Source organism: Rhipicephalus microplus, chromosome 6 (assembly GCF_043290135.1).
Source record: "Rhipicephalus microplus isolate Deutch F79 chromosome 6, USDA_Rmic, whole genome shotgun sequence".
In the NCBI taxonomy this organism is placed as follows: Eukaryota; Metazoa; Arthropoda; class Arachnida; order Ixodida; family Ixodidae; genus Rhipicephalus; species Rhipicephalus microplus.
The window spans coordinates 112,065,525-112,093,383 of NC_134705.1; the positions used below are offsets into that span (position 1 = coordinate 112,065,525).

Consider the following 27,859-nt stretch of genomic DNA (forward strand, 5'->3'; position numbering starts at 1 on the left):
GTCAGCGAAGAACGCTTATGACACGTGGATTTGTATGATTTGTATGAAACTCTGTGGACACGTGCACTTCAGCCCGACGGTGAATCAATTTATCCGCGAAAGACACCCGCCTCGGGCAACATTGGCACCTGCAAAATGGCCGCCTCTAGTTGCGAAATTAGGACGATCTCGCGTCAACGCGTACTGAAAACGTTAACTGCCGGAGTTGTGCGTCCGGAGCAACGATCTGAGCGGCTTGACTTCGCGATGAAAGTTTGAGCGCCAAGTGCTGCACTTGATCGCAGGGCTATCGACGCCAAGGTGTGAAAGATATTTCGCAATGGACTCCGAAGTGTCAACAACGACCGAGTCCTCACAACTAGAGCACGCCGATGAAGAGGCAACGGCGATCGCGGACAGCAGTAGCGCGCCGACACAAGGTGACAATGGAGCCGTCAGTTCCTCGTCAGCGAGTGACAACAACCCGGAGCCTATGCAAATGGACGGCGAAGCCACTGATGGGTCCGAGGTGTCGTCGTCCAAAACGGACTCTTCACGCGCGCCGTTCAAAATGCCGCTGATCGGACCCAGGCCCGGAAAGCAGAAAGTGCTGAAGACGGGCATCAAGCCTTTGGCGCAGTGCATCGAACTGCTGACGCCTTCGTCGTCTGCAGGAAGCGGGGAACGTCAGGATACCGCAGAGTCTGCGACGTCGAGTTCGAAATCGACACCGACGGATGTACAGTACAACGTGTGTTTATTTACCTTTTCTCTCCTCCTGCTTGGTTGATTACGTTACCTCTAGAAGCACGACGATCCAGTTCACACACGCAAAACGCGACTAAAGGCAAAATGGTAATGCTCGGTGCAAACTTTTATCCATGTTCGGTGCTTACATGGCGATCTCAAACTCTAGGAAATCGAGGTGGCCTAAGTGCGTGCAGTGTTGTTGACAAAGAATGTGTGCACTTTTACGGCGCTTGAAATGCGGTTTTCGGTTGATGAGGTACGTCAATGTGCTTGGAAGGTTGGTAGAAAAATGTGCACATTTGCCAGCTTTGAGTGATATGCTCAGTAAACTGCACTGTACTGACGCTGGGCGCTTGTGCATTGTGCTGTACGTCACACGCAAAACCAGCAGCACTGATCGTTTGGGCAACTCTGCTAAAAAAGAACATTTATTCGAAAATAGCTACAAGGCAGTGATGGCAAATGAAAGAGGTTAATTGCCAAACATGTATAAGCTTTCTGTAGGTTCACGACATCATTGTGTATCTAGCAGTCACTTTCAATCATGTTGCTCAAGTCTTGTGCTTCATCAGTGGGCACTTGCTTCAAAATATTGTGCCATCTACAGTAGGTTTCATGCAGCAAGTATTATATACACTGGATCCTCGAACATCCTCTGTTGCATCCTCAAAAAAGAGCATAACAATTTTACCTATGCCCTTTCTACTTGTCATAAGTGAAGCGGGTTTGAGTGAATAGATGACTTGCAAAACTCTGCAAGAGGACTTTTCTGCAAGGATTATTCTTTTTTTTTTCTAAACAAGCACTCATTTACATGCTGCTTTTTTTGCTCGTGCTTGAGCTGCTCCCACTTCTGTTGACATTTCATCTCCCGAGCGACAGGTTCCTCATTAACAATGTGCAGGATAAGGGTCGGCAATTAAATGGGACAATCTCATGGTGACTTTTTGAAAGGCATTTGTACTGTGCCAATACCTCCACTGGAAAAGCACAAAAAGCGAGTAAAGCAGTCTGTGAAGAAGAGGGCTTCGTTGAAAGAAAACCTTGCCGGGGCAGCTGTCTTGCAAATTCTAGCAAACAGTTCATTTGGGACACTCGCAAGTTCCTGTAGACCTTGCTTCGCTTCCAGCAACATTTTGCTGCTATCATTTAGGATATGTTTTGCACCAGACATACTCTTCAAAACCTTTAAGCTTCGCTTTTAAGAGTTCAATGTAATAGCAATATCCTTTGCCTAGTGCGTACTTCAAACACTTAGTGCATGAAATCTTTTCAAACTTGCTATGCACCCACTGCATGCCCTAAGGGAATTGGTGCAGTAACGTGTGTTTGAAGTGGGTAACTGGCTTTATTCTATGAAGTCATTATGATGATCGCATGTTCCGACGGCCGTTTGGAATCTGCTCAATGACTTGGAACATTTTTGTCTGCTCGAAGCAGTTTTCTGCTATCTTTATTCCTTTTCCAGGAGCCTCCTTGGAGTGGTGTTCCAGATCGGGAATACAACTTCCAAGTACTCAAGGCCGGCGTCATCGTTTCAAACTTTCCGTTGGACAAACCTTACATTGTCATTGGTCGCAAGGACGATTGTGACATTGTTCTCGAGCACCCGTCTATATCGCGATACCATGCTGTGGTGCAGTTCAGGACTGGGGAGCCGGGAACATCAGGTTTGTAAGTTGTCATTCAGATTGAATAGAAGGATGCTAGCACCTGGCCCTGTCCTTTCTGTTTCTGTTCTAGAGTTGCGCTGTTCTTAGCAATAGTATCTCATCTTTTGTTGCATGCAAATATGTAATGGTGTCATTTTTTTCAATGTGGTCATAACCTGTCAGCGGCTAGACTAACGTACATTTTTGTTACTATTTGTGTACCAAGTGCTCAATAGATTTACACCTGCTTTGTTGAATTTTCTGTTTTGTGTCACAATGCAATTGCTACTTCAAGCTTTGTTGTTTACTGATGTATTGTATATCCTTGCATAGAACCAGCACAAAGAAATACACTTAACTCGTACTCAGGCTGCGGTGTTGTATACTAAATTAGGTGCTTACGATGGCTTCATGGCAATGCTCAAGAGCACTGCAAGGAATGCCGCTTTATTGCAATATGCGGGGCTCATGTCTAAATATTTTTCCATGGGTTGTAGTGGCAAGTGCAAGTTATATGCAGCTAAGGGTTAGGTTTGTATGTGAGAAAATACAGCAGGTTGCAAAGGTGACTTTACACTAGTGACGATTTTACTAAACAAAGCGATGTGTGCGAAAACATGTTCGAGCTTCAAAGGACTTATTGCATACTGCACAGTATAAAATCGTCGCAATAGATTTGCTTACAACAGACATTCGGATACTACATATCATTTGGAGTCGTTATGCTGACCTTCCTATTTGTTCCATTGATCAAACTTCATTTACTGTGGATTTTGGTACAATAGACATTCAAATATAATTGACATCATTACAGTGGACTTCTTTACCATAAATATTCGAAGTTCAATAACTTTTTACTTCTTCCGGACGGGAATAGCGTGTTGCGGATATCAACACACCGATTTAAGAATGAAGACCACCAATTTCTGGTTCCTTAATGATCAGTTACACCTATTTACAGCGACAGAAAAATGACGCACATCGTGCTTGGTCTCTCGTTTTGTGGTGCTGACGCGCTAGCTGCGACCATCGCTGCTCCGAGCGGTCGCTGTGTGGTCACCTTTGGTCGCTACCGAGGCGTAGAATGCCCATCCGCTGTTTGGAGGAGCCAGCGAGTGACATAATTCATCACTTTGGATGAAGCACGTGACAGCTTCTTGGCTTTCACTTGTCCGCTTTCCCTATGGTCATGTCCGCAGGGTTCTGAGCAAAGTTAGGCCTAGCCGCGACTTCGAGCAGAAAGCTTGGTTGCGATGTGTGTGGTGGCGGTGCCCGATGTTTCAAAGTACGTCATGCTTGATCGCGAGTGTAAAGAGTTGTCCGCAGTAGTCGCAGTGGTCTCCATTACGGGGTCAGAATTGCTGATAAGTAGCGCCTTCAAGGGGGGGTCCAGGGAAACAATGCTATTACAGTGGGTCCGAGATGGGCGTCTGCGATGTCACACTTTCAACGAGTGTGATGCTCTATCATAATCTGATGACTGAACTTGCACGTGCAGCTGCCTTGACTAAATCGCGAGCTGTGAATTCAGAACGAGTGTGAGAACATCACTAAGTAGCGAGATTTATGGTTTGAGAACATCACTAAGTAGCGAGATTTATGGTGGTTGTGTTTGAAAAACACCATTTTTTTTGCAACTTCTGCAATAATTTTTGTCACTTCGGCAAGTGTAGAATTTTTTTTACAGCACTTCGACATTGTTTTCAGTGAAGATATTTTAGAAACAGATAAAAAAATGGCTACAGAAACTGAAAATGTGATTTTCAAAAAAAATCATTTCTCTTAAAAGCCCCCATTGAGAATAAAATTCATTTATGACTCGTAATTCTCTCTAGTTATAACTGACCCATCGAGAGTTTACATAAAAGTCTGTTGTAACAGCACTCGTATTGTCACGGTAATAAAATAAGTGCAAGTCACAGTGTAGCAAACAGCAGAACAGCTTCGATCGAGCTGCGCAAGTTCGTCGTATTTTTCTGCCGACCAAATCCTTCGACACACACAAGTAATGATGACGCTAGCCACGCAACAGCCAGAAACCCACTACATGCTCGTGTCATTACTCCCCCTCTCGAAAAGCATCGACTCAATGCTTTCAAATGTATGAAGGCAAGAGGAAGTCTTCAGCGTGAGTAAAAAGGCTTCATCCTAGCCACGTGGACGATGTCCGGCTGGTCACCATGACGGGAGGACTGCACACTGGGCTCTTCGATAACTTCGTAGTTTACTTCGCTGACGCGCTGAAGAACCCGGTAAGGGCTGAAATAACGACGCAAGAGCTTCTCAGAGCGGCCGCGTTGGCGTACGGGACTCCAGAGCCATACTTTTCCTCCGGGGTGGTAGGTTACTTCTCTGTGCTGAAGGTTGTACCTATGAGCATTGTGTTGTTGCTGAGAGCAAATGCGCAAGCGAGCTAGTTGTCGAGCTTCTTCGGCGCGCTGCGCATACAGGTCAGCATTTTCAGTGGTGGTCGTAAATGCGTCAGGTAATGACATGGCGTCTAACATCCTAGTAACTTCGCAGCCTTGAAGCAGGCGGAAAGGTGCAAATCCTGTAGTTTCTTGCACGGCAGTATTGTATGCGAAAGTTACGAAAGGGAGGACACTGTCCTAGTTCCTATGGTCTACGTCGACATACGTGGAAATCATGTCTGTGATGGTCTTATTGAGCCGTTCTGTTAATCCGTTAGCTTGTGGATGGTAAGCTGTCGTTCGGCGATGTACGGTGCCGCTGAGTGTCATCACTTCTTCCAGTAGTTGGGCAGTGAAGGCCGTGTTTTTGTCTGTTAGAACCACGGCTAGTGCACCATGGCAGAGGACGACAGTGCGAATGAAGAAATCCGCGATATCGCTTGCCGTACTGCACTGGAGTGCTCGTGTTTCACAATAACGGGTTAAATAGTCAGTCGCAATTATTATCCAGCAATTCCCCGCTGAAGATTTCGGAAATGGACCTAGCAAGTCCATGCCAACTTGTTGAAATGGTTCTCGGGGTGGCTCCACAGGGTGTAAAAGACCAGCAGGTTTCATGGGCGGAGTTTTGCGACGCTGACAGTCTCGGCAGGTTTTCACGGGACCAAACTGTGTCTATCATTCGTTGAAAAGTCGTGGAAGCAGAGCACAGTTCAAAATGAAGCACCTTGAATTCGAAGAGCCCGTAAGGAGTAATGAAGGTGGTCATTTCCCGGTCATGCTCATCAGCCTCAATTTGCCAGTAACCACTGCGTAGATCCATAGATGAAAAATAACGGGTGTTTCTAAGGCGGTCAAGTGAGTCGTCGATGCGAAAAAGCGGATAAACGTCTTTCTTTGTCGCGGTGTTCAGTTTGCGATAATCAATACAGAAACGCAATGTGCCGTCTTTCTTTTTCACCAACACAACCGGTGATGCCCATGGGCTTGTAGATGGCTGAATGATGTCGTCAGCAAGCATTTGTTGTACTTGGTCGTGGATGGCATCTTGTTCTCTGCGGGAAACTCGATAAGCATGTTGTCGAATAGGCCTTTCGCTGGGCTCTGTTATGATTCTATGCTTTGCGAAGGGTGTCTGTTTGATTTTGGACGTCGTGGCAAAGCAGTCACTGAAGGAAAACAGGAGGGAGTGAAGACTTTCTTGCTGTGAAGTCGACAGTGCGCAGTTCACCTCAAGCTTAACCGGAGACTGCCGTCGCGAGGACCGGAAGAGAGTTGCGCGAGTGAGAAGCTGGCTTTCGAGTCTCTGATTTCTTCGAAGTAAGCGATGACACACTGCTTCATGAAGTGCTGGTATTCATGACTGAAATTTGTTAGTAAAATTTTCGCAGGCTCTTGGGTCAATTCTATGAGACCACGGGCGACGCATACTTGACGAGACAAGAGCACAGACACATTGCCTTCCACAACTCCGAGAGCCGTTCGGTTGATGTCACTCAGCACGTTAACCAGAACACTGGAACAAGGCGGTACTGTCACTGAATCCTCGGATACACGCAACGCCATCATACCCGATTCACAATCCTGAGAATGTTTGTTACGTGAAAATGTCACCAGCAATTCTCGGAGATTTATAATAGCCCTATATTCTCGAAGGAACTCTAATTTCAAGATCGCCTGCCTGGAGCATTCCTGCAGTACAATGAAAGTCCCGATAAAGGTCGAAGCGCCAATATCTATTCGGGCAGTGCACCTCCCAACCGGCGTCACTAGATGGCTACCCGCGGTACGGAGCTGCGGGCTGTTCCATGGCGTCACCACTTTTCGGAGAGCAGCCGCGAAGTCACCACTCATAACGGAGTAATCGGCGCCAGTATCCACGAGTGCGGTGGTCGAGTGATTGTCGACGGTTATAAAAATATCGGCGGAAATTGCTGCGTCACGTTCCGAAAATTTTGTGACAGAAATATCAGCGTCGTCAACGTGTCGTGGCGGAGGATGTTTGTCAGTTCGGTCAACAGCGGCCCTATCCCCAGAGGTCGCTGGCCTCAGTTTTCCTGGCGTGGGCCAGGGCTTGGGGACCTGTTTGGTACACCAGACAAGGGGGCGTAACGACTAGGCGAGCCGAGGAGAAGGGGAGCGTGGCCGGTGGCTTTGTGCAGGAGGAAACGGCTGCTGTGCTGCTAGGTATTGCTGAATCTCGCGAGGACGCTCCCCGTTGCTGGGACGACGCGCGTTAGGGTGAAACTTCTGAAGGCCCATCCTGCGATACGCACACTGGCGATACAGATGGCCCGCTTCGCCGCAGTGGTAGCAAAGAGGCCTGTTGTCAGAGGTGCGCCATACGTCAGATTTACTGGTTACTTCCTGCGGAACGTCATACTGGAAAGTGCTCTCGTAGTTATTTGCAGGTGCGAATTGACGGGGCGATGGTGAGAAAGTAGTGGGTGGCCGGCGTCCGGTAGAAGGTTGAGGACTCCTCAATGCTTTGGCATAAGACAGAGCAGGAGCTTCCGCACGCATTGGGAGCAATGGTTGGGTCACATTCCTGAGTTCACCGCGAATAATGTCTCCCTGAATCGTCGCACTTGGGTGAGCAGAAGTGGGACGGACTTTTTCGAGCTCCTTTCGGACCACACTCTGCACAAGCTCGCGGAGTGCTGATAAGTCCTGTTTACAGGTGAAAGGTGACATCACGGCAACAGAAGCTTGGCAGTCGTACTGTAGAGAGCATTGCCGAAGTGCCCGTTCCATGGTAGTAGCTTCCGTCATGAACTCATCGACAGTGGTCGGGGGCTTGTGTATGAGTCCAGCAAAAAGTTGCTCCTTGACACCTCGCAGGAGGAGTCGAACTTTTTTTGTTTCATCCAACCCTGGGTAAGCGCGCTTAAACAAGCGTGACATGTCTTCGACAAACATAGCCACATTTTCATTTGGCTTCTGAACCCGGCTCTGCAGAGCCTGCTCGGCCTTTTCTTTCCTTTCAAGATTTCTGAATGCCTGGCATAGCTGTCGCTGAAATTCTTGCCAGTTGGTGATAGATGGCTCATTGTTCTCATACCAGATGCGAGCGTAGTCTTCAAGTGCGAAATAGACGTAGCGAAGCTTCTTGGTGTCGTTCCATTCATTGGCGGCTGCGACCCGATCGAAGTAGTCTAGCCAGTCATCTACGTCCTCGAGTACATCACCATGAAACGGCTTCGGAGTGCGTGCTGTGTAGACGACGCTTGGGGTGGATGCAAGTTCGTCTACGTCGCTCTCTTGCGTCTGACTTGCCGTTGTGGTGGTCATTATTTCCGAGCTCAAGGGACCAAATTCAGGTGGTAGTCCTAGCAAGCGTCGGCTGAGGCAAAGTGCCAGGTTTTCCTCCGGAATTGTTGAAATGGTGGCAGAAGCTTGAAGCGGCTTGAGTTAAAACTAGCGAATTGGGATTGTACTCAGCACGTCCACCAGTTTGTCACGGTAATAAAATAGTGCAAGTAACAGTGTAGCAAACAGCAGAACAGCTTCGATCGAGCAGCGCGAGTTCGTCGTCGTCTTTTCTGCCGACCAAATCCTTCAACACGTACAAGTAATGATGACACTAGTCACGCAACATCCAGAAACCCACTACATGCTCGTGTCAGTATGTTACACACTCCTTTTACAACAGACAGAAGTCCTTGTCACCATGGAGGTCTGTTTTAATTAGGTTATACTGCAGGTGTGTATCACGGCTCACCCACTCTCACTTTTTGTCTTCCTTATTTTCTTAGGCTTCTACCTCTACGACCTCGACAGCACGCACGGAACATGTGTGAACAAGGAGCAAGTGCGAGCTCGTTCTTACAAGCGGCTCCGAGTTGGGTACATGGTCAAGTTCGGAGGCAGCTCAAGAAACTTCATACTCGAGGTGTGGAAGCAAGATTTTCCTGTGTGTCTTCTATAAGTGCTAAACACTGCACTTAAACACTGCAAAATTTACCATTTGGGGAGTATTTCTGCTAGACAACTATAATCGCCATCTACCTCGCATACTTTTCTTGTGTCATCGCCGCATTCCTGGCACTTCGCGGTCACAAACTGTGTGTGGCCTACCTGAGAGAAATAACATTCCTCACGGGAAAGCAGGGGGAGCCCGGTTTACAAGAAATGAAAAGGGAGCGAGCTAGATGACTGTTATAGTTGTGCGATAGAAGGAAACCTCAAATACTTGACGTTTTCTTAGAGCGTAGAACTTTAGAAGTAGAACATCAAAGTTTTGCTGTTATGTGCACAGTCTACATAAGGGAGTTTGGCTGTGTTACCGTTGCTTTTGGGTAACGACAAAGCCTATCTTTTCCAGGGGCCAGATGATGATCAGGAGGACGAATCCGACCTGACGGTCACGGAAATAAAAGAACTGCGCAAGAAGCAGGAAGAGGAGGCTCGGCAGAGAGAAGCTGAAGCCAAGGCTAAAGCTGAGGCCGACAAGGCTAAAGAAGATGAAGGTGGTGTTGACTGGGGATTGGGTACGTACGCTCATATAAAAACGTGAAAATGGCAATCAGCTGCTTGAAACAGGAACATATAACGAGGCTCGAGCTTTTATCTTCAGTAGAAAGGTGCATTAGAGGCACAAAAATGCTCCTAGAAAAATATCGTGTCATCAGTTTGAGTGGAAGTTGGTGCAGTTTTGCAAGTTTTCTATTCTAGTAAGTTTTTGTCCTCTACATTAATTTTATCAGTTAAAATGATTATCAGCAGTGTCTTTTTTATCTTTCTTGGGAGCACTTTTGTCATGAAGCTGTGTACTAATATTTGGTTGTCACGCAGAAATCTCCTTGGATTAAGAGTGCTGATTAAGTGAATTGGAAATGGGTTCCGGTAATATTACACTTTGAAAGGTAGCAATAAAGTAAGGCACACAGGAAAAACGAACAAAAGCTGTCTAGCAACAGATGAAAGACTTCCTTTTATGTATAGTAAATTTATTGTGAACACTCACACGATGCGACGCCTGTCAATAATTGCTGTTATGGACTTGCAGGAGATGATGCGGAGGACGAAGATCCGTCATCCGAGAACCCATTCGCACTGGCAGGCAACAACGAAGACTTGTACATAGATGACCCCAAGAAAACTCTTCGGGGTTGGTTTGAACGCGAAGGTAAGATGGCTGTCAATGGCATTCGGGACACACTGAGTGCAGTATTTGCATGGTCCTTCTTCAGAGTTTACCAGTAAATAGTATTTTCTATTTGGGCTCTTTTTTGTCATTTTAAATAATTTTCTCTAGTCTGTGGAATGGCACGTTATTACGTATTTTTTTTTTATAATTTCTCTGATGGTTGTTGAGCATTAGGACTTGTGGCTTTGATGAATTGTATCTCACACGGACACATGATTAATACTTTATAAGCTTCAAAATCATGAAATAATTCAACTACTATCGTGTAGTAATTTTTATAAAAGATGCATATTTTTCTTGGGGCACTGTTATCACCCACTTGATCACACGATATATCTTGCTGACGAAAATGAAACTAATTAGCAGTGACAATGCTGACAGTGTTTTTATCACATAGTGATAAACCCTTGTCCCTGTGATAAACCCTTGTCCCTTCAGTATATCGCTTTAGAAACCCACCCTAACAGCAACATCGTGATATTTCTTTCTTTTTTAAATTTGCAGGTTATGAGCTGCAGTACAATGTGGAAGAGAAAGGCTACAGCCACTTCGTCTGCACAGTCGAGTAAGTGCTAGTAAAGTTCCTTTAGCTGCAACTTGAGAACGGAGATAACCATGTCCACGTCATTATTGTGTTTTTGGTGCTTTCTTCGAGGCAGAGCAATATGTTAAGTCATAGGATAAATACATAGTTTCAACCGCTTGCCAGAGGCTGCATTTTTTAATGGAGCATCTAATTTTTTTTACTACTCCTTCGGGGAATTCGGAGCAATTTCTATGGCAGTTTTTCTGCTCCATTCTGAAGCAAGTCTGTTTTATTGGCAGATTGAGGGCGCTCTCTGTTGCTTTGGCAGATCTAGAGCAGCTCAGCTGCCGGATTCGCTCCACGGAGCAGCTTTCTCTACTCTGTGAAAAGCAATGGATTTCACTGGGTGTTGCAATTGCCCCACACGTGCACAGTGCAGCGCACCACGTGACCAACAAAACCTGCTGTCTGAGTATACCCGCTCTTTCCTTGGGCGCCTGTGGAGGTGAAAACGACGTAAAATGCGAATAATGCAGGGGGATTCCGGAACCAAATGTGTGCCAGATCTGCCAGACAAATGGTGGTATTTTGAGCGCGTAAATAGACAATTAACGAAAGACCGAGGTAGACAGACGCTCCACTCTGCCAGAGTGGAGTGCTCCAGCACTGAGTTTGTTGGCGGCTCTGGATCTGCCTTTGGAATTTACTTTTGCCAGTCCTGGACAGTAAATTGTTGGTGGGTGGACGAGTGCAGAACGTTATTGTGGATGCAAACTTCATTGAGTAAATTGTTGGTGATAACATGCTACCTGTAACCACTTTCCTTTTCACATGTCCACTTGATGCTCTTTTTCCAGGCTGCCCATTGACACAGCAACTGGAGCCCCCGCCATAGCCGAGGCATCGGTTAAAGGCAAGAAGAAAGAGGCTGTCATCGCGTGTGCACTCGAGGCATGTCGGATTCTGGATCAGCACGGAGAGCTCCGGAAATCTTGCCACGGTGTGTTCTGGCACTCCGTACTTTTTTTAATCCATTTTTTTGTACGGCTCTTACAAGTCTGACGAGTAACCTTAACTCGGCATATCAAGCAGCGTCTGTCATGACCCCCTATGAGACGAGATGGGTCGGAATCGTGAAACAGTCCATTAGGCTGTCACTGAGGCCTCTTCAGTAGCTGCCCTTCTAAAGTCTTGTGAAAAAACAACGATGCATTTTTCCATACACTAGTAGACTTCTGTTACCATAAAATGCTTTGATATTTCACTCCCCGGCTTCTCTGAATGCTTTCCTTAATTTTTGTGAAACAAAAGTTTGCCAAACAACTGCACCTCTGTGGGCACTCTGCGGAAATCAGCTCTACATGAACACTAGTGCTAGTCTTGGAATCCTTAAATGCCTTGAATTTAGACCACTTTTAACTTTTTGTCTGCCTTAATTTTTTCATATTTATATCATATATACTGCAAATAAATTGAAATAATGTCCCCAGTTCTTTCCTTGTATGATTATCTCTAACTTCTTGTTAAAAGTAGTGTCTAACAATGGAAAATAAGCCCTAAAATTCTTTTGTTTAGACTGTTGATAACACACTTTTGAAACAAATATCTAATTATGCATGATGGAGCACGATGAGAGATTACTGCAGATGGTGTTATCATCAATATGGTGCAATACACTGCAGTGAATAGATCTATTTGATTGCAGAGGCTCGCAAAAGGAAAGAGAAGAACTGGGAGGAGAATGACTTCTACGACAGCGACGAGGACACCTTCCTCGACCGAACCGGCACGATCGAGAAGAAGCGCGAGATGCGGAGGAAGATGGCGAAAAAAGAGGCCACGGAGGTCGACACGTACGACACCCTGGTGAGGCATGGCTTCGCGTAGTGTGTGCCCCTTTCTTTGAGAGATATCACCTGATTAATCAGTTTCTTTGTGCTAATTCTTGCATTCCCATAGGTATCTCAGTCTGTGAATGTGTCCCGGCATTTGTGACTCTGTCTTCATACTTCAATCATAAACTGGCGCAATTGAAGGTGATAGTGCAGCTTGTGATGATGCTTCTCGAGTTTCTCAGGACAAGAGTTGAATGCCGTGCAAGCTTGAAGCTGTGTCACGTGAATGTCGCTTGTCTTCTTGTGCAAGGGAGGCAACTTTCACAAGAACACAATTCTTGTTGAAACCGGATGTTTCATAGGCAGGTATAAGAAATATTTTCTATATCAAACAGCTATAATGTTTCCTTGAAATACCATGAAAATGTACTCCACTGCACTTCAAATTATGTATGTTAAACTCTCATTGAGGTCAACATTAGATATATTTAATGTTTCATTACACCATGTCGCTACAAGTGCACTTCTCCGACTGACCTTCATTCACTATCCTCATTCGAAATGTCAACAGTATAGCAACGTATTGGCAGATTCTGCCAAATCGGCTAATTGAATCTAAAGGGCACTGCAAGGAATGGAAAAAGTTACACAATCTCCCGCTAAACCGAACCATGTGTAGATGCGAAGTAGCTGGCGCTAACGCTTCACACTGGCGGCGGCATTGACGCTGGTGCTCATCGCGGCGTTCCGCAGGAGAGAAACCTAGGGTGGCGAAAAGCACGTAGTGATGGACTGATGTTTCCTACTGGAACATGCTAATCGCTGCTAATGGGCAGCGAGAGACGGAAGACTCTGACTGCGCACAGAGACCCGCAGTCCGCTTTTAGTTGATGCACACGCTGCAAATTTTTATTTTTAAACAATTGCATAGAAGAATTCTCCCACCGGCACCATCTTAGAGGTCAAGATCTAGTACATATATATAGAGGTTGGCCAGTGAACGGTTGTGCAGCTCGAGTAGTCATTTTTTTCAATTAAGAAACTCGCTAGCAGATGCTGCTTCCATTGGCGTTGCCAGGGGAGAGATTGGGGAGCACAGGAGAGTAGAGAAAGGGTGAGAGGATGCGCACGCACAGTAAGGGTGGTTACGCGGCACACCACTGGACTGTGCTCGACCATAAGACGATTCACATCTAAAAACTAGCCATATTTGCGTTATAATACGAATGGTTGGTGAAGCAGGTATTTTATGCTCCAAAAAATTGAATTTGCTTTTGTGAGCTTCACTACAGCACAGCCGTGTAACGTGGTGAAGAAGTAAACATTGGAGGGATCCAGCACTATGCAGTGAAGCATACTAACTGTGGCTGTTCTTTGTTGGAAAGAAGGCTGTGACGTCACTTCAAGAACGCAAATGGATTGCTGGTGCACATGCTCCACAAAAAGGCATGGATGAAAAGTTGATAATAAGTAAACTTTTATGCCTTCAGTGTGGTCTTAGAGCAATAATTCAATAAATTTTTGTCTTTCTTGATATTAAGAAGCTGTCCGAAATGTCCGAGTTTACAGATGTGCTTCAGATAAGCGCGCTTTGCTTTTCAAATTATGCATCAGCGTGCCGGGTTATTTCGAGATTAACTTAGAGAGTTTGACATATCCTGATTAGACTCTATCGGCATTGACTTCTTGCTGCTGTGCGCATGTGTGTCCACCTGCAGTTGGAGAAACTGCGGATTGTTGAAGAGCAGATTGGACAAGTGCAGGCCAAGCTGGAAGAAAGCAAGAGGGCGTGTGAGTAGCGTTTCGATATCCAGTCTGCCATCGAGACATTGAGCTTTTTCCGCACTTGCACTGTGTCCATCTTTGTCTTTGCAGGTTGTTAATATTTGGTGCTTTACCGTGACTTGTTATCGGAAGCAATGTAGCTGTTATAGATAGTTTTAACACCCGCACATGTATAAATGCAGAGATGGCTTCTGGTTTGTGTTGGTTTATGACTGGAGAGCTTTAAACAAGAAGCCTCAAATATTTTGGGAATCCAAAAAAGCTGTTCCAGTGCTAATCTGCGTACACGAAGTGCAAAATGCATCTGGGTTTTGCTCTTTCTTGAATCGGATGGGAAACCCGTTAGCAGCCCAAAAGCATTGCGTCACCATCATGTTGGCACTCGTTGAAGTAATGGTTGTCGTCTATGATCAGATTGACACGATTTCTGCATCACCAACCACACTCTCAGTTGATAAATGTCAGCGTTGGTTATCACTTAATCACATGCATGTAAGGAAAGATTCATCAATTAAGTCACAGTTGTTTTTATTATTTGTTATCGATTAGAAAGCTCCTAACTTAAAGTGGCTAGCATTTGGATTTGCTCTTCTTATGGTGATTAAGAAAATAGATGTCCTCAACTGTTGTTCACCAGCAAGTTAATTACCAGTCAGATATCGTATTAAGATTGTGGATGGTAGAGCTGGAGTTCTTAATAATTCTTCACCATAGCTTTCGCCTGTATCAGCTGCAGCATCACAGGCACAAAGCACTCAAAAGGTGAGCACAAAACCGTATTCTGAAATTCATGCCTGCTGTATGACCAAAAGCCAACACACAGAAAGCTCTTAGGGTACCCAGACTATGGTTGTGTCTATTCTAAATCTCGTTATTCCACATTTAGTTATGATATGGCTTTTAATCAAGAAATTAATGTTTACTTATTGCTTACTAATTGATGTCCACCTTGTGATGTGTGTACAGCCGAGCGTGCTGAGAACGAGGCCGACGACTCGCTGGAGGCATTCATGAACGCGCTGAAGTCTCGTTCGCTGGAGGACAAGACGCAGAGGTCGAGATGGCGGCAAGAACTGGCTGGCCTGCTGCAAGAGCGGCTCAGGCTCACGCGCGTCGCCAACATCGCCAAGCCCGCCCACTTGCCACCACTAACTGGGTGAGTCGATTGATAGAGGTGAAGCGAAAATGTAATGATGATCACAGTAGTAACACAGATTGGTTGTATGGTACTTTATGTACAGTACTCGTGGATTGAAATGTGTTTTTCAGTGTGATGACTTCTGTGAGCGATTTCTTGCGATAACGTCATCATGTTGTTAGGAATCTTGCCTCTAAAGACTGTGGGAATTGAGGCTGGCCCGCTGCCTTTGCGCGGGCTTTCCCGCCTTTTCTGCCATTCTCATGTCCCGACATGTCTGCCCTCCTTTGCTGTCTGCCGCGCTGGGAAGGGCGGAGTGACGTTTAACTCCCTCACCCGGTAGCGGATGTTGACTGTGGCGCCGCGCGCGGGGACTCGCAAGAGGTTTTCGCGCGCTGCGTCGGGAGCGGTGAGTACAGTCCGGGACTTCAAACGGTGAGCCACGCATTCTTTTCCGTCCGTCGAGTCCCGTCGCTCGGGGCTCGTCGGACTTCGCTGACGGCGCCTCGCGCCCGATGCGAACGCTCACCTTTTGTTGCCCCGCTGCGTACTCACGGCCGAAGGGCAGTACGGTGTCCTAGTGCGTGGCCTAGCGCAACGTTCCAGCTTCTTCATCGAGCCAGAAATGCGGGGCCTCCGAAGCACAGCCGAGGCAGCGTTCGTCGGACTCGCTGCTTAACAAGACCAGCAACGAGCCATCAGTGAGCCCCCCCTTCCGGTACCTCTGACCTCGCACTCGGGCATCGCACAGAGCGGACACTGTCACGCCCTTTTCCGCCCCTCCGCGCAGTGGACGCTATTCCCGCTTCAGCACCACGAACACTAATCCCACTTTTCTGTGCTCCCTTTCGCAACTGTTTTATAGTGTTATGTGCTTATTTTGTTATTTATGTTTATGTTTCTCCTTTGTAATCATTTTTTTAGCAGCAGTAGCAGGGCTGGACTGAGGTTAGCTGTCGCTCATAGCAGTGTAATTTTAACTGCATGGGTGACGCACCGGCTGCCTTTTGCAGACCGGTAAAGGGCAAATTTAGGAGAGGGGGATGTGGGAATTGAGGCTGGCCCGCTGCCTTTAAGCGGGCTTTCCCGCCTTTTCTGCCATTCTCATGTCCCGACATGTCTGCCCTCCTTTGCTGTCTGCCGCGCTGGGAAGGGCGGAGTGACGTTTAACTCCCTCACCCGGTAGCGGATGTTGACTGTGGCGCCGCGCGCGGGGACTCGCAAGAGGTTTTCGCGCGCTGCGTCGGGAGCGGTGAGTACAGTCCGGGACTTCAAACGGTGAGCCACGCATTCTTTTCCGTCCGTCGAGTCCCGTCGCTCGGGGCTCGTCGGACTTCGCTGACGGCGCCTCGCGCCCGATGCGAACGCTCACCTTTTGTTGCCCCGCTGCGTACTCACGGCCGAAGGGCAGTACGGTGTCCTAGTGCGTGGCCTAGCTACGCCGACCCGTCTCCCTTCGAAGCCAACGCGAGCGCCTTTGCCCTCGCTCGAGCAACCGGGCCCCTTTGTCCCGGTGTCTCCGTGGATTACCTTTACCGCGGAGACGTGCTCGTGGCACCCTGTGTAGTACTTTGTGCCCGTGGCGTGGATAAGCCTACTTGCTTTCCCGCCGCGCCTTTTTGCAACGGGCTGTACTGCGTTTGGTGTTGCCACAATAAAGTGTTGCGACTTGAGCAGTATCGTGTTTCCCGCCACGGCGACGGTTAACGCGTGCCCTGCGGCTCGCTAAGACCGGACCCACGCTGGTGGCCGTACTCCTTCGGGATACGTGTACACCACACTGGCGCCCAACGCGGTATCAAAAGCTCTAGCTTTTGACTGCTCTTAGCGAGTCAGTTCGCCTGCGCGATTCGGGCTCGTCGCAACATGTCTGCTTCGTGGCATGCCGCGTTGCACCAAGAGGCCACCGCCTCTATCGACGGGCGCCCTTCGGCGCTCGCCTGTGTCGTCACCCCTTTTTGTGGTGAATACACTCCTACGTGGTAGCTGACGCGCTATCTCGTGCCCCCTGTTGTCTGCCGAGAACCTGGATTTCGGTGCGACGGCCGCTCGCGGTGCCTTAGCACATGCAAGCGTCGGGGGCGAAACAGCAGCTTCGCCGCCATTCGGCGAGAAGGGTGAGTCCCCATGCGGACAAACCTTGGCTGCTAACCAGGTAAGCGGCGCACCGCGAAGCGGCCGAGCGGGGGAGCTTTCCGAAGGCCACGAGGCCGAGAGCGAACCCGTAACGCCGACTCACGCGGCGGTTGCTGCGGCCCTGAGTGGGCGCGATACCAGACTCCCCCATTTGGGAGAATGGGAATTGCTTTCGGCAGCGAAGAGCTACTGAAGGCTCAGCAGAGTGATCCGTTTCGAGTCTCGGAGGGACGGAGCGCCGTATACGCTGCTTGCTTTGCGGCGGGCGCCGTTAAACCGTCTTGAGAGGCGCGCCGTTACGCTGCTTGTTCTGCGGCGGGCGCTATTAGGGGGCTGAAACAGCGTGTGTCGCTGAGTCCCCGGCGGATTCATTTTGCTGGACCATGACGGGCTCCTGCTGAACTATATAGCCACTGACGACGAGTCCAGCGACCCGTTTAAGGTGGTTATGCCCAAAAGTCTGAGAGCCGCACTGTTGCGATCCTCTCACGACGAATCCATGGCCGGTCACCTGAGTGGCTCGAAAGTTTTTGCAAACTGAGCAATGTTGTGACCTGGCCCGGCACGAAGCGTGGCTTTTATCGCTATTCCGTGCCTGCCACGTCTGACAAACGGTTGAGCCAAGGGTTGGAAAGCCGCCCGGTTTTATGAACCGATTGTCAGTGAGCGTCCGTGGCGCGTACTAGCTGAAAGATCCCCTTTGGGAAAACTCAGCCGTGCCCACATCGCAGACCTGAAGCCCTTTGTCACGGTCTGACGAGCTCGCGCCAGTGCCCTACGGCACTTCGCGCAAGCAACGGGCACACCCGGAGCGGCGGACCGCATTCGGACCCCGCACCGGTATAATCTGAGGAAGCGGTCACCTTTGTGATTTCGCGCCGGACGGCGGACTTCTCCGCAACCGAAGGCCCTCAGTTTACTGTCTAGCCTCAGTATAGGTTAGCTTCTTTACGGCCTTTTCTCGTAAAGGAGTTGACCCCGCCCTGTCTGCTGCCAGTGTTTCTTTTTTTTTTTTTTGAAGTGTTCATGTGTATTTTATGTTTCTTTGTCTAATATTAAGTGTTATTTGTATTTTATGTTTTTTGCCAGATGTTTAGTGTCATTTTACTCTGTTGTTACTTTTTTTCCCGTGTTCATTTCGACTACCGCGAAGGGAGCTGTGTGTGACCTTGAGTGTCGGTGCTTGCCCGGAGAGAGAGCCGAAGGACGCTTTGCGCCTACGCTCGCGCAGCTGTCGGCGGTGTGTGTGCGTGCGTGTGTAAGTGCGTGACGCTTCAGTGCGAGCCCGCGAAGAGTGCGTCATGGCTTCCCCCATCGACGCGGGCACTGGAGGTGCTGGGGGGCATTGACACACTGACGTCAGACCATCTGGCTGTGCTCTGCTCTCCGCTGTCGCCGAAGACGCCCTGCTGCCTTTTCCCACCATGGCTCCTGCGTGAGGCCAGCTGAAAGCAGCTATATGCTGCCGGCCAACGCCAGGGCGCCTCGCAGCCAATTTTGGTTCGGCCTCCCTGACCACCGGAGAGGCCCGGCTTCCCGCAACGTCCAGCTCCGTCATCGAGCCAGAAATGCGGGGCCTCCGAACAACCGAAGCGGCTTTCATCGGACTCGCGGCTGATCAAGAGCAGCAACAAGCCATCAGTGAGCCCCCTCGCGTACCTCTGACCTCGCACTCGGGCATCGCACCCAGCGGACACTGTCACGCCTTTCCGCCCCTTCCGCGCAGTGGACGCTATCCCCCTTCAGCACCACGAACACTAGTGCCACGTTTCTGTGCTCCCTTCCGCAGTTATCTTTATAGTGTCATGTGTTTACTTCGTTATTTATGTTTTGTTTCTCATTTGTGATTTTTTTTAGCAGCAGTAGCAGGGCTGGACTGAGGTTAGCTGTCGCTCATAGCAGTGTCATTTTAACTGCATGGGTGACGTCCGGCTGCCTTTTGCAGACCGGTAAAGGACAAGTTTAGGAGGGGGGGATGTGGGAATTGAGGCTGGCCCGCTGCCTTTGCGCGGGCTTTCCCGCCTTTTCTGCCATTCTCATGTCCCGACATGTCTGCCCTCCTTTGCTGTCTGCCGCGCTGGGAAGGGCGGAGTGACGTTTAACTCCCTCACCCGGTAGCGGATGTTGACTGTGGCGCCGCGCGCGGGGACTCGCAAGAGGTTTTCGCGCGCTGCGTCGGGAGCGGTGAGTACAGTCCGGGACTTCAAACGGTGAGCCACGCATTCTTTTCCGTCCGTCGAGTCCCGTCGCTCGGGGCTCGTCGGACTTCGCTGACGGCGCCTCGCGCCCGATGCGAACGCTCACCTTTTGTTGCCCCGCTGCGTACTCACGGCCGAAGGGCAGTACGGTGTCCTAGTGCGTGGCCTAGCTACGCCGACCCGTCTCCCTTCGAAGCCAACGCGAGCGCCTTTGCCCTCGCTCGAGCAACCGGGCCCCTTTGTCCCGGTGTCTCCGTGGATTACCTTTACCGCGGAGACGTGCTCGTGGCACCCTGTGTAGTACTTTGTGCCCGTGGCGTGGATAAGCCTACTTGCTTTCCCGCCGCGCCTTTTTGCAACGGGCTGTACTGCGTTTGGTGTTGCCACAATAAAGTGTTGCGACTTGAGCAGTATCGTGTTTCCCGCCACGGCGACGGTTAACGCGTGCCCTGCGGCTCGCTAAGACCGGACCCACGCTGGTGGCCGTACTCCTTCGGGATACGTGTACACCACAAGACATTGGCTCTGATGCCAAATTTTGAGTTGAAGGACTACTGAAAAGAAATCTTAATATTTTCGGCTTATTGCTCTAAATAGAAGCAAAGGTGTCGAGAACACAAAAATGAGTGCCTTAGTGCTTGGGAATGTATTGTATATATTTTAAATAGCACTACCTTAAAAAAAAAAGAAATTTTGGTTTCTATACTAAAGGAGTGGCTTTGTAGTGAGGTGTTGACACAAGTCTGACATTGTGGCAACACCGCAACTCGCAAAATACTTGCACCAGCTTTCTCATTTGCTGTCAGTTGCACTTACGTGTTGTTCATGTAAAAACTATGGTGAGTGAATTGTCATGATAATGTCTGTCGCGGTGGGGTGGCTTGAAAATGCGGGGTGAAAAGATTTTATATGTGTTGTCTGGCTGCAGTGTCTAAAGCGTGGTCATTGCGCATATCATGGGAAGGAAAAATATTCCTATTGGGGTGTCTGAAAATCGTGTCAGTAGTCCTTTAAAGTTACATTGGTACGACGTGACCTGTAGATTGTGGAAATGATAACGCATCCTTTATCCTAAATTTTTTAAGTTTCAATCAGGCAAGTAGTGTACATGTTACTGCATATGTTACCTTGTTTGGATAATATTGTGTCTTTCGATTTGGGGACCTTCGTGCATTGTTCACTAATGAGACAGAAGCCACCATCACGAAAACCTCGTTGAGATGAGGGGCATATATTCTACAGAAACATTCTCCAACAAGGAATGTTGCCGAAGCCAATGTTTCGTTGAGAAAACTAATGTCTCTCTCCAGCCTCGTATTCTGACATTGAAGTGGGTATGCACACAGGGGCCGGACAAAAAAAACAAATCCATTTGTTGAAAAAATGGCTCCAGCAACGTTATTTGTTTCGTTATTTCTCTTCTTTTGAAGCCTCCCTTCCTTGAACATGTGTCAAGTTCACATTCCACAAGTCATTCACAAAAATATCAATTGCAGTGGCTTTGAATCTAGAAAGAAGCTTTTTTTTTCTATCTTCGCTGCTGGCTCACTTTTGACTTGCATTCACTTGCAGAGCATTGCTAAAGCCACTAGCCAAAGGCGAGGCACAAGGTTCGAAGAAGGTTCTCCCAATGACGGGGTCTCTCAAGAACAGGAAGAAATTGGTAAAATAATTCGCCTACTCATGTGCTTTTTGAAGTGGAACCAATAACAGAACCTTACGTGCTATACGTGGAATAATTATTAGCAGTCTTAAGCTTAGCTAAACATGATGGTACTACTTGTTATCATGCAAGCACATAGGTAACTCTCAGGTTCCTACAGTGACTGAAGTCTACGAGTGGCAAAATTGTCTTCCTGTGCTATGCCACCTTGAACAGAGGTTACAGCAGTCGGCTGGCGTTGGCTCTTTCAGCTGATGTTTAGAATGATACATCTGCTACCTGCACAGCTTTTTTAGCAGGAAGCCTCCAATATTCAACTATTCTGCCCTGCCCTGCTTCCATGTGTGGTTAATGAATATTTTTATTAAATTCAGAAATGGGAAGCACAAGCTGATTGGTATTTAGTGCTTTCAGTATTATTTGTGCAATGTGCACTGCAAGGGGGGAGAGGTGCATGAAGTGTGAAAATGTAATTTAAAGAAAAGTTCACATTACAGGTCATGCCCGAGCCTGAGAGAAGAGTTGTCGCGTGCTCGTCTAGTCAAGATGGTGAGGAGGAAGATGAGGAAGATGAAGAACAAGAAGGAAATGAAGATGGAGTGAAGACCAGCACAGCTGCCAGTAATGATGTCGAATCCAGCAGCCACAGCGCGGATGTAGCCATGGACGAGACGTCATATGACAACAAAAGACCTCCGAGTCAAACGACAGGTGACCAGGGCGAGAAGGACGTGGCTAAATCCAAAGACAAGACCCCATCCGAAGCCAAGACGGAGGAAGCGGAGAAGAAGCCAGTCATCATTGGTAAGCAGAATATTTATTGACCCGACCGCAGGAGCACTTAATGTGGTTTACGGCCATCCACTTCACAAGGTTAACATTGGTTAAAGAGACACTAAAAAGCAAATCGATTTTTCGCTTATCAGTAGAGTACACTTTCACAATCCCGATAACACCACCCTTATTGTGGCACGACGCTTTTGAAGTGAGAAAACATGCAAAAAGAAAATGCGGGTGGAGATGCCACCGTGATACTCCAGCACCTAACACTGAAGTAGTAAATTTTGAAGCCACCTATTGGGTTTTGCATAGCTTGTACTTGATAAAAATTAAGCACTTTGTCATCTGGGGGTGCCATAGACCTGGCATACAAAGATTCAGAAAATTTCATCGTGCTAATGTTGGGAAAATACCAAAAATTCAAAAATACATTTTGCAATTTGTTACGTCACACGCAGAATATTCGGCGCGAAATTTAAAAATTAAACTTCAACCTTGATTTTCTCCACTAATAATGAACTTATGACAGTGAAACTTATGGGGTTATATTTCTCAGAATGCAGTTTATCGATCTAAATCAAGTCATTGTTTCTTCTTAATTCCCCTCAACACTCCCAGGTTTACACGTAGATACACACTAAACTGAACAGGAAAGCGACTGCCACTGTAGCTCCTTTCGTAGAGCATCGGATGCATTATCCAAAGGTTAAAGTTGATTCTTTCATCTATTTTCATTGTTTTCCATTTGTCTCTTGTTTACTATACTGCAATCAAAACATACGCGTCAGGTACCCTATACATTGTTTAGCTTCATTGTTTGTTGGTTTGGTTTCGTTAGGTTATAAATGAGCACTCAATCAACCCTCCCCGCTTTCGTAAATGCAGTTTATGTTCACATGCGCATTTTTTCACGCACATAAATTGACTGTATATTAAATCTATGGTACCTTGAACACTTTCATTTCTGCTGCCACTGCTTCAAGTAACAGTGCGATCCCATATTGTGGACATACCTTGGGGTTCATACCATATTTCAGCTAGGGGCTGTAGCGTACCGAAACTAGCCAGCTCAGTTCATCACATTCTGATGTACATTTAGTATAACTTTAACTTGCCTTTCACCAGGATGTGAATGTTGTTAGTGTACAGATATCGACGCAGTAAGTGCTCAGTGTGCCTTAACAGAAAACAGTGGTGAAATGACACATGCCAAATGTTTAATTTAATAGTTGGTGCAGTTGTACTGAGAAGGAAAAAAAAAGCAATAAACAATGCATGCCCACGTGACATATCAGAATATCGCCTTCTAGGTCCAGAGAGGCCCCCCATGGTGCTGGAGTTTGTCAAGAAGACACCCAAGATTATCCGGGCGCCTGAGAAGAAGGCAAGTTTGACGATTAGTTTTTTTTATAAGCTACGAAATGTCTTAGTGTAGCGTATGCTTTCTACAGCTTTTTTTCTAGTTGTTATAGACGCTTGTTTTCCTAACTGTTAAAAACAAGCATTGTCTTGAAAACTTTCTTGTACTTGCCTCATTTGAGTTTGAATGTAATTCATGCTTATAGTACCTCACTGTCAAGTTGCCTTGTGATGCTGTAGAGCCCTTTATAGTGAGGTGCAGCGTTCGCATACATCAACGGCGGTGGAAGTCAGTGACGCCACATTCATCATGTTAGGCCGATGCGAGAACTGAGCACTATGCAATACCACTTGCACGCCGAGCTACGTTGCCTTGACGTATGCGCATTTGAAGGCATCCAGCGTCACTTCGTCACGAAGAGACGCAGATGTGGTGTAGTCTGGGTAATGTCGCTGGCGTAAAAATGCAGCATGTCGCAAGGTAGTACTAGGGACGCCGAATGCGTCCGTAGTTCTACCTTGCGTTGTACTATAGAGTGCTGCGCATTTGCCAGTGTAGCGTTAATGTGCCGAGCGTGCCCCCGCATCAACGTTATGGCAAATCATAAAGGGCCCTCAGAACCCCACCAATCAACTAACCAGTTTATCTTGATGTTGCCACGGACTTTGCAGAATATGTTCGGTCTGCAAAAACAGTATTGGCAAAAGAGCCAGCAGCTCTTCTGCTCGAGTTTAGAAAAACTGTCCACCATAATTGAGACAGTCAGGTGATTTGTTGCGATTTTCATGACTTCTCAATTTAATGCATGTCACTAAGCTCAAACTATAATACTAATACAAATATAACTATAGTACTAATACAAATGCAAACTGCCATGCTTAATATCCCTGATAGCACCCTTAGCAATGACTAGAGCATTCCAGTTTTTCCGGTTGTAAAAGCTTCCTCAAAATGTGGGCTTCGGTGAAAATCATCGCTGTCTGTTACCCACTGGCTGTGCATTACATTATCTATATGCAGCTGTCAAAAAGCATAGGACCCATCTTACATTCATCTTATACGGGCAGATACAAAAAAAGATAAAGAGATGTGCAATGTGATTAAAGCCATAGTGCACAAAAGGCTTTAATGCTATGGACAGACGAAAATAACTTTGTTAATAAAGAAGCACCTACAAGATTGCCGGTGACAGCTCACACCACCCAAGCTTTATGTGTAGTGAGGCATTGTCTGCCCACCGCTTCCCGGGCCCGCTGGATTGCCCACAGTTGGTCGTATAGATCTGAGCTAGCTAGAGTACTTAGCTGTCACTCCTCGAGAAGAATTTTATGTAGCGCGAGGTGAAATACGGTAACAGGAAAGGTAGAGATGGACAGGACAGAGTGCTCACTGCATCACCAACAAGCCCACATTGCAACTTTTGCAGACAACATTTCTCAAAGAGGTCCATTCCTGTGTTGTCCGCACTGTATATTATCCCGATCTGTGGGCATTCTTGTGAATACGTGCCATATCTGCGTGTTGGTGCCTTCAGAGCTTACAGCTCGGTTCCGAGTATTGTCTGGAATAATTTTGTTTAAGTGTTCTGGATTTTGGAAGGTTCTGGTATGCAATCTCTTTCAGTCTATTTCTTGAGATGTCTAGTTGTAGTGTGGTGGGGATATGCTTCATGTTGTTGCTTATAGTGTGCCACTATGCCATGGTACGTGACCAATCTGTCTCTCTTGTCTTGTATTGCTACTTCCTAATGGTCGCCTCCTCCATCTACCCCATAGCCTCTGCCACAGTCATGCTAATTTACGCTGCTGGGTTATAATGGTGATTTTAGGCAGACGCGTACCATATGTTGGAGGGACCAAGGTCCTCCGCAGTGCGGCGTTGCAAAGAGCCTTGTGTCAGGGCCATATGGTGATATATTGTTGGGTGTGGAAGAACGTATTTACCTCTGGAGCCCAGAGTAATCTGTCCTACTCTTTACCGTGTCACAACTGAAAACAATGAAGCACCACTTTTCCGGTGTCAGCACGAAAAAAAAAAAAGATGTTCGACTGATTTCCAGTTGGAATTACCTACATCCGTATTTGTTCTTCTGAACATGCTTACAAAACTGGTGACAACACCACAAAGTTTATTTTCACTTTTATATGTGAAGCAGCTCTTTCACTAGCCTTTGGAACGCTGTCCATCCATGTCTCCATGCAAACGCGCCGTACCTCGCTCCCTTCTTTGCAGGTGTTAGGACGGTGCCAAGTAGGTCATGCCTTCCCTCGCAGTGGTCGGTGATGTCACTCTTTTGCCTGCCACGCACTCACCATGTGTTACCTCTCTCTCGCGTCACCCTCTTTACCGCTCGCAACGTGAGCGCACATCGAGTGAAAGCTCTTTCGGCTAGTTTATCTGCGATGGAGAGGACGTTGGAAAGTGAAGCTCCTTTGTCTCCTAAAACATGGGCCGAAGCAATTTGGCCTAACCCGGCCATCGCCAGCGTTGCGAAGGTTGGCAGAGTCCATCGCGTTCGCAAATGGCAACGTCATGCCTGCAACACCTACGAGGCATGATCCAGGAAAGCCGAACGCAAGCGTTGGCAGTGGAAGACCGACGAGGCGCGAGTCAGAAACGCCGATTGCGTCCGTGCGCAACCCTGCTGCTTCACATCCCATCAGGGTTCCCATTGGGAAGATGTTAATTTTTCCTCACTGCTGGTGCTTAAGGCTATTATCAAAACTTTCATGTGACACCAGAATGAGCATGCCTGAACTTTTGAAACTGGTGTGATTGACTTAATCTCGTTGCAGCAACATCGTTGAATCATCGTTGCATGGTGAGTTGAGTGGTTTGCTTTCTTTGCAGAATAAAGAGGGCCAGAAAAAGAAGCACTCATTTGAGAGTTCAGATGACTACGTTGGGTGGCTTCCTCCCGAAGGTAAGCTTGCCTGCATTGCTTGCAACAATTTCAGTGAAGAGAATGCGCTGGTTACAAAAACATTGCCAAATAATAATAGACTTAGTAACCAGACCTCAGAAATGCTTAATTAACTGGAATGGCTTTTTACAAGCAAGAACGAGATATAAATGTATTCAAAATGCGAGGCCTATCGCGTGGCGTGCAACTAGATGCTCTCCATTAAGATGGCATAACCAGTAACTTTAGTAGCACTGCACCAGCATTGCCGTAGCGCTTACTTTTCTGTCAGTGTCATAGGCATGCTGAAATTTTGGGAGAGGTGGAGAATGCGACCTGAATCAGATCACTGACATGAATTGGCAATGAAATGATGCCAGCAGTTTATCTACGAGTCTTCGGCTAATTACTTGCACAAACTGAGTAGTGCTTGTCTTGTTAAAAAAGTGAAACAATGAAAAGGACTAGTAGCAACGCTCGAAGCTGGATCGTTCACTCTATAGGCACTGTGCACTGTAGTTATCTGGAGTGATTGCACTGCCAGTATGCATATCCTAGCGGATAAAAAAAAACAGTGCGTTGAAATGAGCCAGAACAAAATCAAACGCGATGGGAAAATTTCATTTTGATAACATCATTCCGCACTTTGTATGTTCTTCATGGGAGCATAAGTGTGTGAGCTTTTCTGATGAGCACGGCTGAAGCGGGCAATAAACGAGCGAGCCATTGCCATCGCATAGTGGGTGCATGCAGTAACATCATTCTGCCTGCTAGGCCTGCCATCAACGGCTTGTGAAGCAGAGAGCAAACACCCTGCCCATCTGTGGTTGGTTGGGTGAAGGAGCACGAAAGGAGAGAGGGGGGGGGGGGGGCTGCGTCGCTTCAACAGCAACTTTGAATGTAAAGGTGCAATTGCGAGCGACATCTCGACAAATATCGGTAGGCAGCTCTTAGATTCTTGTGCAGGTCGTGCTTTCATTACTTGGTGTTGTTTCATTACTCTGCGTCATTACCTCCAAAACCATTTCACTTTTTGGAGCGATTGTATCCCCCCTTGCGAGAGGCTTGTGAAGTTACATGAAATCGGATGCAGAAAGGTCAGCTGCGAGCCCTATTTCATATTACACTCCAGTTCGTTGCTGTCACACTAATTTCTTCGCCCTTGCAGTGAAGCCGAGTTTTTTATTGCTAAGCTTCTTGTCACCGGCGTGACATGGGAGCTTCCGTCAGCATAGTTTGGCAAGCTGAAAATCCCGGAGTATAACACGCCGTTCGTTAACCAATAGTGCAAACACAAAAACCAACCAAAGGCAATGTTACACTTTATGACTGTTTCTCCAGTTAAAAGGTTTCTGCACTGCTTTTCAAAACATTTCACTGATCACACTTCTCTCACTGTGCAGGCCAATCCGGGGACGGCAAGACGCACCTCAACGCCAAGTATGGCTACTAAGCGAAGCCAGCTTGGTAAAGTTACGGCAGCTTCGTCGTCCTGCACGTCCATTTCGCATTACCACTTTTCACAAAGTTGCCAGTGTACATAAGGAGCAGAAAACACCTATTATCAGGAATAAAGACATCTTTGTTGGTCAAAA

The 27,859-nt window shown here is 47.4% G+C and overlaps 1 protein-coding gene across 1 annotated transcript; it reads left to right on the forward strand.

The window, feature by feature from the left end:
- The first annotated feature begins 172 nt into the window (after window positions 1-172).
- LOC119167417 (kanadaptin) lies at window positions 173-27,859 on the forward strand. The gene is made up of 15 exons (XM_037418891.2): window positions 173-730; window positions 2,198-2,399; window positions 8,548-8,684; window positions 9,117-9,282; window positions 9,801-9,920; window positions 10,446-10,506; window positions 11,325-11,467; window positions 12,173-12,333; window positions 14,021-14,093; window positions 15,054-15,243; window positions 21,132-21,222; window positions 21,720-22,026; window positions 23,313-23,386; window positions 26,213-26,285; window positions 27,668-27,859. Exons 1-15 carry the CDS (start codon window positions 320-322, stop codon window positions 27,715-27,717), a joined length of 2,259 nt encoding a protein of 752 aa, XP_037274788.2. The 5' UTR covers window positions 173-319; the 3' UTR covers window positions 27,718-27,859.